The following is a 14,589-nucleotide window of genomic DNA, read 5'->3' on the forward strand; positions in this document are numbered from 1 at the left end:
TTCCTAGCCCACCGCATGGCTCCCCATCTCATTCCTAGCCCACCGCATGGCTCCCCATCTCATTCCTAGTCCCCAGCATGGTTTCCATCGTATTCTTAGCCCACAGCATGGCTCCCCATCTCATTCCTATCCCACAGCATGGCTTCCATCTCATTCCTAGCCCACAGCATGGCTCCCATCTCGTTCCTAGCCCACAGCATGGCTCCCCATCTCATTCCTAGCCCATAGCATGGCTCCCCATCTCATTCCTAGCCCACAGCATGGCTTCCATCTCATTCCTAGCCCACAGCATGGCTCCCATCTCATTCCTAGCCCACAGAATGGCTCCCCATCTTATACCTAGCCCACAGCATGGCTCCACATCTCATTCCTAGCCCACAGCAAGGCTCCCCATCTCATTCCTAGCCCACAGTCTGGCTCCCCATCTCATTCCTAGCCCACCGCATGGCTCCCCATCTCATTCCTAGTCCCCAGCATGGTTTCCATCGTATTCCTAGCCTACAGCATGGCTCCCCATCTCATTCCTAGCCCACAGCATGGCTTCCATCTCATTCCTAGCCCACAGCATGGCTCCCCATCTCATTCCTAGCCCACAGCATGGCTCCCATCTCATTCTTAGCCCACAGCATGGCTCCCCATCTTATTCCTAGCCCACAGCCTGGCTCCCCATCTCATTCCTAGCCCACAGGATGGCTCCCATCTCATTCCTAGCCCACAGTATGGCTCCTATCTCATTCCTAGCCCACAGCCTGGCTCCCCATCTTATTCCTAGCCCACAGGATGGCTCCTATCTCATTCCTAGCCCACAGCCTGGCTCCCCATCTCATTCCTAGCCCACATTATGGCTTCCATCTCATTCCTAGCCCACAGCATGGCTCATATCTTATTCCTAGCCCACCCTTGCTCCGTCTCATTTCTAGCCCCAAGTATAACTTTTCCCCTTAATCCTGTTCTTAAAGCGACTCTGTACCCACAATCTGACCCCCCAAACCACTTGTACCTTCGGATAGCTGCTTTTAAGCCAAGATCTGTCCTGGGGTCTGTTCGGCAGGTGATGCAGTTATTGTCCTAAAAAAATACTTTTAAACTTGAAGCCCCGTGCCAAACAGGAATATCTGTGCCCTAACTTTGCACCACCCCTCCGTCCCTCCTCCCCACCCTCCTCATCATTAGGAATGCTCCAGGCAGATTGCCTACTATTCCCCACCTGTGGAAGCCCGGCACATGGGCTGGATTGTTAAGGACCTGTGCAATGTTCAGCATGGAGAAAATGTTCTATTGGCATTCCTAATGATGAGGAGGGTGGGGAGGAGGGACAGAGAGGTGGTGCAAAGTTAGTGCACAAATACTCCTGTTGGGCACGGGGCTTCAAATTTAAAAGTATTTTTTCAGGACAATAACTGCATCACCTGCCAAACAGACCGCAGGACAGATCTTGGATTAAAAGCAGCTATCCGAAGGTACAAGTGGTTTGGGGGGTCAGATTGTGGGTACAGAGTCGCTTTAACTCACTCCTAATCCATCTGACTAGTCCTGTGTTTCGAGACTCTTTGATGAGGCTCCGCGGGCTCTTCTTTTGCATATTCATGTTTCCCAGGGGGCAATGCACCTAGAACTTCACTGCATTGAGCGCTTTCACTAGCAGCCGGCAGTGTTGTCGTTTGGCTGGTCTCCCTGACCTCTTACTCTTAGTCTTACTGTTACTTAGTCTTACTCTTACTCTTACTGTTACTCTTAGTCCATAGCAAGACTCCCCATCTTCTTCTTACCCCACAACATGGCTCCCCATCTTATCCATGGCCCCTAACATAGCTCTCCATCTCATTTCTTGTCTCCAACATGACTTTGCATCTTATTACTAAACGATTTTCGCTGGAGCACCCCTTTAAAAAAATAAATAATTATCCGTCTTAGACTTGACATTAGTCTTTGGTGATTATTTGTAAAATGTCAAAAAACATCTACTTTTTTTTTATTTTTTATAAATAATACAATAACATAAAGGCTATGTACATATGAGTGTATATGTGTTGTATTCAGAATAACCCAACAGAACCAAGGTGATATGTTGCTTTTACTGCAAAGTAACTGCAGAAATGAAACCTTCCTCATTTCGCATTATTGGAGAGTGTTTTTCAATTTTAATCCACAAAAAAATTCTATATTGTTTAGTTGCACTGGATAGTAAAATGAAAGGTGTCACTAAGAGTTCAAGGTACCGCAAAAAACAAGCCCCTAAATGTCTCGTAGATCGAAAATTATTGTAGTAATGGCTGCTAGAAGGTGAGGAGAAGAGGGGAAACACGACTGCAAAAATTTTAATTATCTTATGTGGTTGGGGGTTAAAAAAAAAAGTTCTTAATAGACATTTTTGATTCCCCCCCCCCAAAAAAAAACAAACAAACTAATTTTGTATTTGTTGAACTGAGACAAATGTCATACTAATAAGTTGTTATTTAAAACATTTGGGTTACACCTACTTGACTCTTAACTGAACTGTCAGACAACTAAATCACATATCTCGTGAACAGAACCGCGGATCGAGAAACTATATAAAGCAGCATGATCAGGGGCCCCCAGCTGTTCAGTGGTAGTACTGTCACATATATCGGGGGGCCTTCAGCTGTTCAGTGGTAGTACTGTCACATATATCGGGGGGCTCCCAGCTGTTCAGTGGTAGTACTGTCACATATATCGGTGGCCCCCAGCTGTTCAGTGGTAGTACTGTCACATATATCGGGGGGCCTTCAGCTGTTCAGTGGTAGTACTGTCACATATATCGGGGGGCTCCCAGCTGTTCTGTGGTAGTACTGTCACATATATCGGGGGGCTCCCAGCTGTTCTGTGGTAGTACTGTCACATATATCAGGGGCCCCCAGCTGTTCAGTGGTAGTACTGTCACATATATCGGGGGCCCCCAGCTGTTCAGTGGTAGTACTGTCACATATATCGGGGGCCCCCATCTGTTCTGTGGTAGTACTGTCACATATATCGGGGGCCCCCAGCTGTTCAGTGGTAGTACTGTCACATATATCGGGGGCCCCCAGCTGTTCAGTGGTAGTACTGTCACATATATCGGGGGCCCCCAGCTGTTCAGTGGTAGTACCGTCCCATATATCGGGGGCCCCCAGCTGTTCAGTGGTAGTACTGTCACATATATCGGGGGGCCTTCAGCTGTTCTGTGGTAGTAATGTCACATATATCGGGGGCCCCCAGCTGTTCAGTGGTAGTACTGTCACATATATCGGGGGCCCCCAGCTGTTCTGTGGTAGTACTGTCACATATATCGGGGGCCCCCAGCTGTTCTGTGGTAGTACTGTCACATATATCGGGGGCCCCCAGCTGTTCTGTGGTAGTACCGTCCCATATATCGGGGGCCCCCAGCTGCTCAGTGGTAGTACTGTCACATATATCGGGGGGCCTTCAGCTGTTCAGTGGTAGTACTGTCACATATATCGGGGGGCTCCCAGCTGTTCTGTGGTAGTACTGTCACATATATCGGGGGGCTCCCAGCTGTTCTGTGGTAGTACTGTCACATATATCGGGGGCCCCCAGCTGTTCAGTGGTAGCACTGTCACATATATCGGGGGCCCCCAGCTGTTCAGTGGTAGTACTGTCACATATATCGGGGGCCCCCATCTGTTCTGTGGTAGTACTGTCACATATATCGGGGGCCCCCAGCTGTTCAGTGGTAGTACTGTCACATATATCGGGGGCCCCCAGCTGTTCAGTGGTAGTACTGTCACATATATCGGGGGCCCCCAGCTGTTCTGTGGTAGTACTGTCACATATATCGGGGGCCCCCAGCTGTTCTGTGGTAGTACTGTCACATATATCGGGGGGCCCCCAGCTGTTCTGTGGTAGTACCGTCCCATATATCGGGGGCCCCCAGCTGCTCAGTGGTAGTACTGTCACATATATCGGGGGCCCCCAGCTGTTCTGTGGTAGTACTGTCACATATATCGGGGGCCCCCAGCTGTTCAGTGGTAGTACTGTCACATATATCGGGGGCCCCCAGCTGTTCAGTGGTAGTACTGTCACATATATCGGGGGCCCCCAGCTGTTTAGTGGTAGTACTGTCACATATATCGGGGGCCCCCAGCTGTTCTGTGGTAGTACTGTCACATATATCGGGGGGCCTTCAGCTGTTCTGTGGTAGTACTGTCACATATATCGGGGGCCCCCAGCTGTTCTGTGGTAGTACTGTCACATATATCGGGGGCCCCTAGCTGTTCAGTGGTAGTACTGTCACATATATCGGGGGCCCCCAGCTGTTCAGTGGTAGTACTGTCACATATATCGGGGGCCCCCAGCTGTTCTGTGGTAGTACTGTCACATATATCGGGGGCCCCCAGCTGTTCTGTGGTAGTACTGTCACATATATCGGGGGCCCCCAGCTGTTCTGTGGTAGTACTGTCACATATATCGGGGGCCCCCAGCTGTTCAGTGGTAGTACTGTCACATATATCGGGGGCCCCCAGCTGTTCAGTGGTAGTACTGTCACATATATCGGGGGCCCCCAGCTGTTCAGTGGTAGTACTGTCACATATATCGGGGGCCCCCAGCTGTTCTGTGGTAGTACTGTCACATATATCGGGGGGCCTTCAGCTGTTCTGTGGTAGTACAGTCACATATATCGGGGGCCCCCAGCTGTTCTGTGGTAGTACTGTCACATATATCGGGGGCCCCCAGCTGTTCAGTGGTAGTACTGTCACATATATCGGGGGCCCCCAGCTGTTCTGTGGTAGTACTGTCACATATATCGGGGGCCCCCAGCTGTTCAGTGGTAGCACTGTCACATATATCGGGGGCCCCCAGCTGTTCAGTGGTAGTACTGTCACATATATCGGGGGCCCCCAGCTGTTCAGTGGTAGTACTGTCACATATATCGGGGGCCCCCATCTGTTCTGTGGTAGTACTGTCACATATATCGTGGGGCCCCCAGCTGTTCAGTGGTAGTACTGTCACATATATCGGGGGCCCCCAGCTGTTCTGTGGTAGTACTGTCACATATATCGGGGGGCCTTCAGCTGTTCTGTGGTAGTACTGTCACATATATCGGGGGCCCCCAGCTGTTCAGTGGTAGTACTGTCATATATATCGGGGGCCCCCAGCTGTTCAGTGGTAGTACCGTCCCATATATCGGGGGCCCCCAGCTGCTCAGTGGTAGTACTGTCACATATATCGGGGGCCCCCAGCTGCTCAGTGGTAGTACTGTCACATATATCGGGGGCCCCCAGCTGTTCTGTGGTAGTACTGTCACATATATCGGGGGCCCCCAGCTGCTCAGTGGTAGTACTGTCACATATATCGGGGGCCACCAGCTGCTCAGTGGTAGTACTGTCATATATATCGGGGGCCCCCAGCTGTTCAGTGGTAGTACTGTCACATATATCGGGGGCCCCCAGCTGCTCAGTGGTAGTACTGTCACATATATCGGGGGCCCCCAGCTGTTCTGTGGTAGTACTGTCACATATATCGGGGGCCCCCAGCTGTTCAGTGGTAGTACTGTCACATATATCGGGGGCCCCCAGCTGTTCTGTGGTAGTACTGTCACATATATCGGGGGGCCTTCAGCTGTTCTGTGGTAGTACTGTCACATATATCGGGGGCCCCCAGCTGTTCAGTGGTAGTACTGTCACATATATAGGGGGCCCCCAGCTGTTCAGTGGTAGTACTGTCACATATATCGGGGGCCCCCAGCTCTTCAGTGGTAGTACTGTCACATATATCGGGGGGCCTTCAGCTGTTCTGTGGTAGTACTGTCACATATATCGGGGGCCCCCAGCTGTTCAGTGGTAGTACTGTCACATATATCGGGGGCCCCCAGCTGTTCTGTGGTAGTACTGTCACATATATCGGGGGCCCCCAGCTGTTCTGTGGTAGTACTGTCACATATATCGGGGGCCCCCAGCTGTTCAGTGGTAGTACTGTCACATATATCGGGGGCCCCCAGCTGTTCAGTGGTAGTACTGTCACATATATCGGGGGCCACCAGCTGCTCAGTGGTAGTACTGTCACATATATCGGGGGCCCCCAGCTGCTCAGTGGTAGTACTGTCACATATATCGGGGGCCCCCAGCTGTTCAGTGGTAGTACTGTCACATATATCGGGGGCCCCCAGCTGTTCTGTGGTAGTACTGTCACATATATCGGGGGGCCTTCAGCTGTTCTGTGGTAGTACTGTCACATATATCGGGGGCCCCCAGCTGTTCAGTGGTAGTACTGTCACATATATCGGGGGCCACCAGCTGCTCAGTGGTAGTACTGTCACATATATCGGGGTCCCCCAGCTGCTCAGTGGTAGTACTGTCACATATATCGGGGGCCCCCAGCTGTTCTGTGGTAGTACTGTCACATATATCGGGGGCCCCCAGCTGTTCAGTGGTAGTACTGTCACATATATCGGGGGCCCCCAGCTGTTCAGTGGTAGTACTGTCACATATATCGGGGGCCCCCAGCTGTTCTGTGGTAGTACTGTCACATATATCGGGGGCCCCCAGCTGTTCAGTGGTAGTACTGTCACATATATCGGGGGCCCCCAGCTGTTCTGTGGTAGTACTGTCACATATATCGGGGGCCCCCAGCTCTTCAGTGGTAGTACTGTCACATATATCGGGGGCCCCCAGCTGTTCAGTGGTAGTACCGTCCCATATATCGGGGGCCCCCAGCTGCTCAGTGGTAGTACTGTCACATATATCGGGGGGCCCCAGCTGCTCAGTGGTAGTACTGTCACATATATCGGGGGGCCCCAGCTGCTCAGTGGTAGTACTGTCACATATATCGGGGGGCCCCAGCTGCTCAGTGGTAGTACTGTCACATATATCGGGGGCCCCCAGCTGCTCAGTGGTAGTACCGTCCCATTTTTCGGGGTTTAGCTTCAGGTTCTCTATGAATCACTGCTCATTGATCTTACACTATGTTCTTGTCTCCGGTAATATTATGGGATCCCATTATCTTTTATTTTCTTTGCACAATTACAAATATCTATGGAAATAATTGATCAGATTCTCCTCAGGATTCCTCGTATTCTCGGGGGTTATTCTCAGGCTTATATGTGGGGATTTGGACACGTGGAAAGAATTCTTGTCCTGTAAGAAGATGCGGACGCCTCATGGGCCGCTGGGTTTCTTCTTTATTATTTTGCTTCCCTAAATCTCCTGTTTTTCGGTCGTTTCCTCCCGATATCTCGGTCATTTTATGTTCACCAGTCTTTTCCACATTTTACCATCTCTCATAACATGAAGTTTTCCCTCTTTTCCTCCCATCATGCTCTGCTCCAGTTATTACTTTTACTCATGGAATAAATACATTATAATAAAGGTAAAAGGTTTGGTGTTACCTAGAGCCGAGCGACCCCTGAATGTCTCCACATCTCACAGAGCATTGTCTATAGACAGGACCAGCTATGTACAATGTATCAGTCTGGGGTCCAGGTTGTAGAGCTCACAGAGCATTGTCTATAGACAGGACTAGCTATGTACAATGTATCAGTCTGGGGTCCAGGCTGTAGAGCTCACAGAGCATTGTCTATAGACAGGGCTAGCTATGTACAATGTATCTGGGGTCCAGGCTGTAGAGCTCACAGAGCATTGCCTATAGACAGGACTAGCTATGTACAATGTATCTGTCTGGGGTCCAGGCTGTAGAGCTCACAGAGCATTGTCTATAGACAGGACTAGCTATGTACAATGTATGTGGGGTCCAGGCTGTAGAGCTCACAGAGCATTGTCTATAGACAGGACTAGCTATGTACAATGTATCTGGGGTCCAGGCTGTAGAGCTCACAGAGCATTGTCTATAGACAGGACTAGCTATGTACAATGTATCAGTCTGGGGTCCAGGCTGTAGAGCTCACAGAGCATTGTCTATAGACAGGACTAGCTATGTACAATGTATGTGGGGTCCAGGCTGTAGAGCTCACAGAGCATTGTCTATAGACAGGACTAGCTATGTACAATGTATCTGGGGTCCAGGCTGTAGAGCTCACAGAGCATTGCCTATAGACAGGACTAGCTATGTACAATGTATCTGGAGTCCAGGCTGTAGAGCTCACAGAGCATTGTCTATAGACAGGACTAGCTATGTACAATGTATCTGGGGTCCAGGCTGTAGAGCTCACAGAGCATTGTCTATAGACAGGACTAGCTGTGTACAATGTATGTGGGGTCCAGGCTGTAGAGCTCACAGAGCATTGTCTATAGACAGGTCTAGCTATGTACAATGTATCAGTCTGGGGTCCTGTAGAGCTCACAGAGCATTGTCTATAGACAGGACTAGCTACCGTATGTACAATGTATCAGTCTGGGGTCCTGTAGAGCTCACAGAGCATTGTCTATAGACAGGACTAGCTGTGTACAATGTATGTGGGGTCCAGGCTGTAGAGCTCACAAAGCATTGTCTATAGACAGGACTAGCTATGTACAATGTATCAGTCTGGGGTCCAGGCTGTAGAGCTCACAGAGCATTGTCTATAGACAGGACTAGCTATGTACAATGTATCAGTCTGGAGTCCAGGCTGTAGAGCTCACAGAGCATTGTCTATAGACAGGACTAGATATGTACAATGTATCTGGAGTCCAGGCTGTGGAGCTCACAGAGCATTGTCTATAGACAGGACTAGCTATGTACAATGTATCAGTCTGGGGTCCTGTAGAGCTCACAGAGCATTGTCTATAGACAGGACTAGCTATGTACAATGTATCAGTCTGGGGTCCAGGCTGTAGAGCTCACAGAGCATTGTCTATAGACAGGACTAGCTATGTACAATGTATCAGTCTGGGGTCCAGGTTGTAGAGCTCACAGAGCATTGTCTATAGACAGGACTAGCTATGTACAATGTATCAGTCTGGGGTCCAGGCTGTAGAGCTCACAGAGCATTGTCTATAGACAGGACTAGCTATGTACAAGGTATCAGTCTGGGGTCCAGGCTGTAGAGCTCACAGAGCATTGTCTATAGACAGGACTAGCTATGTACAATGTATCTGGGGTCCAGGCTGTAGAGCTCACAGAGCATTGTCTATAGACAGGACTAGCTATGTACAATGTATCTGGGGTCCAGGCTGTAGAGCTCACAGAGCATTGTCTATAGACAGGACTAGCTATGTACACTGTATCTGGGGTCCAGGCTGTAGAGCTCACAGAGCATTGTCTATAGACAGGACTAGCTATGTACAATGTATCTGGGGTCCAGGCTGTAGAGCTCACAGAGCATTGTCTATAGACAGGACTAGCTATGTACAATGTATCTGGAGTCCAGGCTGTAGAGCTCACAGAGCATTGTCTATAGACAGGACTAGCTGTGTACAATGTATGTGGGGTCCAGGCTGTAGAGCTCACAGAGCATTGTCTATAGACAGGTCTAGCTATGTACAATGTATCAGTCTGGGGTCCTGTAGAGCTCACAGAGCATTGTCTATAGACAGGACTAGCTATGTACAATGTATCAGTCTGGAGTCCAGGCTGTAGAGCTCACAGAGCATTGTCTATAGACAGGACTATATGTACAATGTATCAGTCTGGGGTCCAGGCTGTAGAGCTCACAGAGCATTGTCTATAGACAGGACTAGCTATGTACAATGTATCGGGTCCAGGCTGTAGAGCTCACAGAGCATTGTCTATAGACAGGACTAGCTATGTACAATGTATCAGTCTGGGGTCCTGTAGAGCTCACAGAGCATTGTCTATAGACAGGACTAGCTGTGTACAATGTATGTGGGGTCCAGGCTGTAGAGCTCACAGAGCATTGTCTATAGACAGGTCTAGCTATGTACAATGTATCAGTCTGGGGTCCAGGCTGTAGAGCTCACAGAGCATTGTCTATAGACAGGACTAGCTATGTACAATGTATCAGTCTGGAGTCCAGGCTGTAGAGCTCACAGAGCATTGTCTATAGACAGGACTAGATATGTACAATGTATCTGGAGTCCAGGCTGTGGAGCTCACAGAGCATTGTCTATAGACAGGACTAGCTATGTACAATGTATCAGTCTGGAGTCCAGGCTGTAGAGCTCACAGAGCATTGTCTATAGACAGGACTAGCTATGTACAATGTATCAGTCTGGGGTCCAGGCTGTAGAGCTCACAGAGCATTGTCTATAGACAGGACTAGCTATGTACAATGTATCAGTCTGGGGTCCTGTAGAGCTCACAGAGCATTGTCTATAGACAGGACTAGCTATGTACAATGTATCAGTCTGGGGTCCTGTAGAGCTCACAGAGCATTGTCTATAGGCAGGACTAGCTGTGTACAATGTATGTGGGGTCCAGGCTGTAGAGCTCACAGAGCATTGTCTATAGACAGGTCTAGCTATGTACAATGTATCAGTCTGGGGTCCAGGCTGTAGAGCTCACAGAGCATTGTCTATAGACAGGACTAGCTATGTACAATGTATCAGTCTGGAGTCCAGGCTGTAGAGCTCACAGAGCATTGTCTATAGACAGGACTAGATATGTACAATGTATCTGGAGTCCAGGCTGTGGAGCTCACAGAGCATTGTCTATAGACAGGACTAGCTATGTACAATGTATCAGTCTGGGGTCCTGTAGAGCTCACAGAGCATTGTCTATAGACAGGACTAGCTATGTACAATGTATCAGTCTGGGGCCCAGGTTGTAGAGCTCACAGAGCATTGTCTATAGACAGGACTAGCTATGTACAATGTATCAGTCTGGGGTCCAGGCTGTAGAGCTCACAGAGCATTGTCTATAGACAGGACTAGCTATGTACAAGGTATCAGTCTGGGGTCCAGGCTGTAGAACTCACAGAGCATTGTCTATAGACAGGACTAGCTATGTACAATGTATCAGTCTGGGGTCCAGGCTGTAGAGCTCACAGAGCATTGTCTATAGACAGGGCTAGCTATGTACAATGTATCTGGGGTCCAGGCTGTAGAGCTCACAGAGCATTGCCTATAGACAGTACTAGCTATGTACAATGTATCTGGGGTCCAGGCTGTAGAGCTCACAGAGCATTGCCTATAGACAGTACTAGCTATGTACAATGTATTTGTCTGGGGTCCAGGCTGTAGAGCTCACAGAGCATTGTCTATAGACAGGACTAGCTATGTACAATGTATGTGGGGTCCAGGCTGTAGAGCTCACAGAGCATTGTCTATAGACAGGACTAGCTATGTACAATGTATCAGTCTGGGGTCCTGTAGAGCTCACAGAGCATTGTCTATAGACAGGACTAGCTATGTACAATGTATCAGTCTGGGGTCCAGGCTGTAGAGCTCACAGAGCATTGTCTATAGACAGGACTAGCTATATACAATGTATCTGTCTGGGGTCCTGTAGAGCTCACAGAGCATTGTCTATAGACAGGACTAGCTATATACAATGTATCAATCTGGGGTCCAGGCTGTAGAGCTCACAGAGCATTGTCTATAGACAGGACTAGCTATATACAATGTATCTGTCTGGGGCCCTGTAGAGCTCACAGAGCATTGTCTATAGACAGGACTAGCTATGTACAATGTATCAGTCTGGGGTCCAGGCTGTAGAGCTCACAGAGCATTGTCTATAAACAGGACTATATGTACAATGTATCAGTCTGGGGTCCAGGCTGTAAAGCTCACAGAGCGTTGTCTATAGACAGGACTAGCTATGTACAATGTATCAGTCTGGGGTCCAGGCTGTAGAGCTCACAGAGCATTGCCTATAGACAGGACTAGCTATGTACAATGTATCAGTCTGGGGTCCTGTAGAGCTCACAGAGCATTGTCTATAGACAGGACTATATGTACAATGTATCAGTCTGGGGTCCAGGATGGTTTGCTCCTATCTCCTATGGCACTGTCAGCTCTGAGCTCTTGGTAAACCAGTCTAGGAAGATCCGCAATTCTACTGCAATAAATACAACTAAACGTTGGGAAGACTGGTGAGGAGCAGATCGAGAAGACATGAATAGTGTTCACAGAGAGAATTCTATCATTCTGGCCATAGCCCCTCAGGCTGTTACATTATGGGGGAGATCTACTAAGGTTGTGCCACTGGAGTACATCATAGAGAGGGCAGAGAGTCTCACCTTGTCCCTGGCGTACATCAGCGGTGACCCCTGCTCTCCTGATGGGTGGGTGGGGGTGGTGCGGGGGGCAGCCTCCTCCTGCAGTTTATTATTATTACCAAGTGTAACGCAGGCAAAGATCTCCACCTGCTTCCGAGTATGTCTCTGAATAAATCGGTCCATGGGAAGGTGGCGGGCCTTTCATTAGAGTAGTCCACTCTCTGTAACTGTCCCCCTTTATCCTATGTTTCTTTAGGAGACTTAGCACCATCACAGGGGTAAAAAACGACACTGGCACCAAGATGGTCGGAAACCAAACCCACGTGACTGAATTCATTCTCATTGGTTTTTCTCAAAGTTTACAGATCAGGATTTTACTTTTCATTTTGTTCTTGGTCTTTTACGCCTCGGCCATCTTGGGGAACGTTTTTTTGTTCTTCATTGTTCTCGTCAGCCCTCGGATGCACACGCCAATGTATTTCTTTCTCTGTAACTTATCCTTTATAGATATCGGCTACTCATCAAATTCTCTTCCAAAAATGATGGTGGATATATTCTCGAGGAGGAGGAGGATTTCGGTGACTGGGTGTCTGGCACAGATCAACACTGGGATTTTCCTGGGAGAGACTGAGTGTACGTTACTGGCGGTGATGGCCTATGACCGCTATATCGCTATATGCTTCCCCTTATATTACACCACCATTATGAATCGGAGGGTCTGCACCAAGATCATCGTCATTTTGTGGGTGGGAAATTTTTTGATATCGACTATTCCCATGATCTTAAAACCTCTCGTGTTCTGTGGAGAGAATAAAGTCGACCATTTTGTTTGTGAGATAATAGCCATCCTGAGCCTGGCGTGTGGAGACATCTCCTTTTATGAGACCACCATCTTTGTTTTAGGTTTATTCACCCTTTTACTTCCTCTCGTCTTTATTGTGGTGTCTTATATTTGTATCATCTATTCAGTATTAACCATCCGTTCTGTGGCTGGGAGGTCTCGCGCCTTCTCTACCTGCGCCTCCCATCTGACGGTTATATTCATGTACTATGGGGCGACCATTACCGTGTACATGGCCCCATCAGATACCTTCTCATCCAAACACAAGTACATTGCCCTCTTATATGGAACAGCCACTCCCACCCTAAACCCCCTGATATACAGTTTAAGGAACAGTGACATCAAAGACGCATTTAGGAAAAAATTTTATTTTTTTTAAAGATGGTAGAATGACTTTTCTGTACAACAAATGTATTAACTTGCAAGGCTATCCTAAATAATTAAAATTAAATAATAATTTTGATGCCCTCACCAGCCGGCCATCTGATTACCATGTACCTTCCCATATGGCTTACATCTTTCTTGAATGTCATATTAACTTTTGTTTAAAAAGAGCAACAAAGTACTTAAAAACACTCTAAGGCTACGTTCACACAGAGCAAAAGGAGCGGATTACGCAAGGAAATATTTCCGCCTGAAATCAACTGACGCTGAATTCCGAGCAGAATATAAGCAGAATGCAAGCAGAATCCCTGCGTATTCCGCTAGGAAAGTGTTCAGCTCGTAATCAGCTCTTGACAAATTCAGCGCGGAATACTCGAGGAATCCGCGCTGAATCCGCATGCATTCAGCGCTGAAATTCAGCGAGTATTTGGTGAGTAAACTAGACTATACCAGAACATATACTAGAATCCTCCTCCCCCCCCTTTTCCCCATTTCCGCGCTGATTCAGCGAGTAATTTCCGCTTGTATTACGCTTGTATTCCGCGCTGAATCCGCGCTGAAACAGAAAATCAGAGCCCCATTGATTTGTATAGGCTTCCGCTAGTGGAAGAATGAACATGTTCATTCTTCTGGCGGAAAGCGGATTAGTTCAGTGCGGAAATTCCACTGTGTGAACTGCAGAGCAGAATTTCCATTCAACACAATGGAAATTAGCTCTGCACCTATTTTAACGGCTGAAATTTCAGCGCTGATTCAGCGCAGAAATTCAGCTGCTTTTGCTCAGTGGGAACGAGCCCTTAGACTGCCTTAAAGTGTGTGGCAGGGCTTTGTGGATTGTAAAACTGTAACGATGGCTAAACGTCCTTGCTGTCGTCCTGCTGCCTATTTCTTTCTGTGGCAGGCAATGGTGCTATTCACCACCAACGTCCTCTTTATCCTTGTGACCCAGGTACTTCGGACATGGCGGCCGGCACTTCTCCTGCATGCCGCCACCATGCCTGGTTACTGTGTATAGTATCGGTGCTGCACCAGATGTGGCTGCTGGATACTTCCATAGTGTGGGGTCTCAGTTCTCTGTCATTTATGCCAGTGACTCCTGCCCATCCTGGTTCCAGCTATATGTGCTTCCAGCCAGTGATTGCTATCCTGGTTCCACCCATGAGTTCTGCTGTGTTCCTGCCTGCCTACTAATCTCCAGCTGTACCTAGCCTGTTGCCGCTAGCAAGCCAAGCCAGGGGTAGCAACCTGGGGGTCGCCTGCCGCAGCAAGTCCATACCGCCTTGTGGCAGGCTCTGGTGAAGACCAGCTGCCCCTTAGACTCCGCTCCCTGGTGCAGCTTATGCCATCGCTAGCAGCG

At 48.6% G+C, this 14,589-nt stretch overlaps 2 protein-coding genes across 2 annotated transcripts in view; one reads left to right on the forward strand and one right to left on the reverse strand.

Annotated features, from left to right (window-relative positions):
• Positions 1–12,190, reverse strand: part of LOC138795342 (olfactory receptor 13C9-like) — a 29,712-nt gene extending 17,522 nt beyond the window's left edge. The window contains exon 1 of the mRNA XM_069974329.1: positions 12,029–12,190. Within this exon, the coding sequence (XP_069830430.1) occupies positions 12,029–12,190 (162 nt within the window). The remainder of the gene's footprint in view (positions 1–12,028) is intronic.
• A 119-nt stretch (positions 12,191–12,309) lies between these two features.
• Positions 12,310–13,227, forward strand: LOC138795343 (olfactory receptor 5V1-like). The gene has a single exon (XM_069974330.1). The coding sequence runs from the start codon at positions 12,310–12,312 to the stop codon at positions 13,225–13,227; it is 918 nt and encodes a 305-aa protein (XP_069830431.1).
• Positions 13,228–14,589: the final 1,362 nt, after the last annotated feature.

Source organism: Dendropsophus ebraccatus, chromosome 6 (genome assembly GCF_027789765.1).
Source record: "Dendropsophus ebraccatus isolate aDenEbr1 chromosome 6, aDenEbr1.pat, whole genome shotgun sequence".
Classification (NCBI taxonomy): Eukaryota; Metazoa; Chordata; class Amphibia; order Anura; family Hylidae; genus Dendropsophus; species Dendropsophus ebraccatus.

What these genes read in the sequence shown, in the direction of transcription:
- LOC138795343 (XM_069974330.1), top strand. Translation starts at nt 12,310, where the DNA reads ATGGTCGGAAACCAAACCCACGTGACTGAATTCATTCTCATTGGTTTT.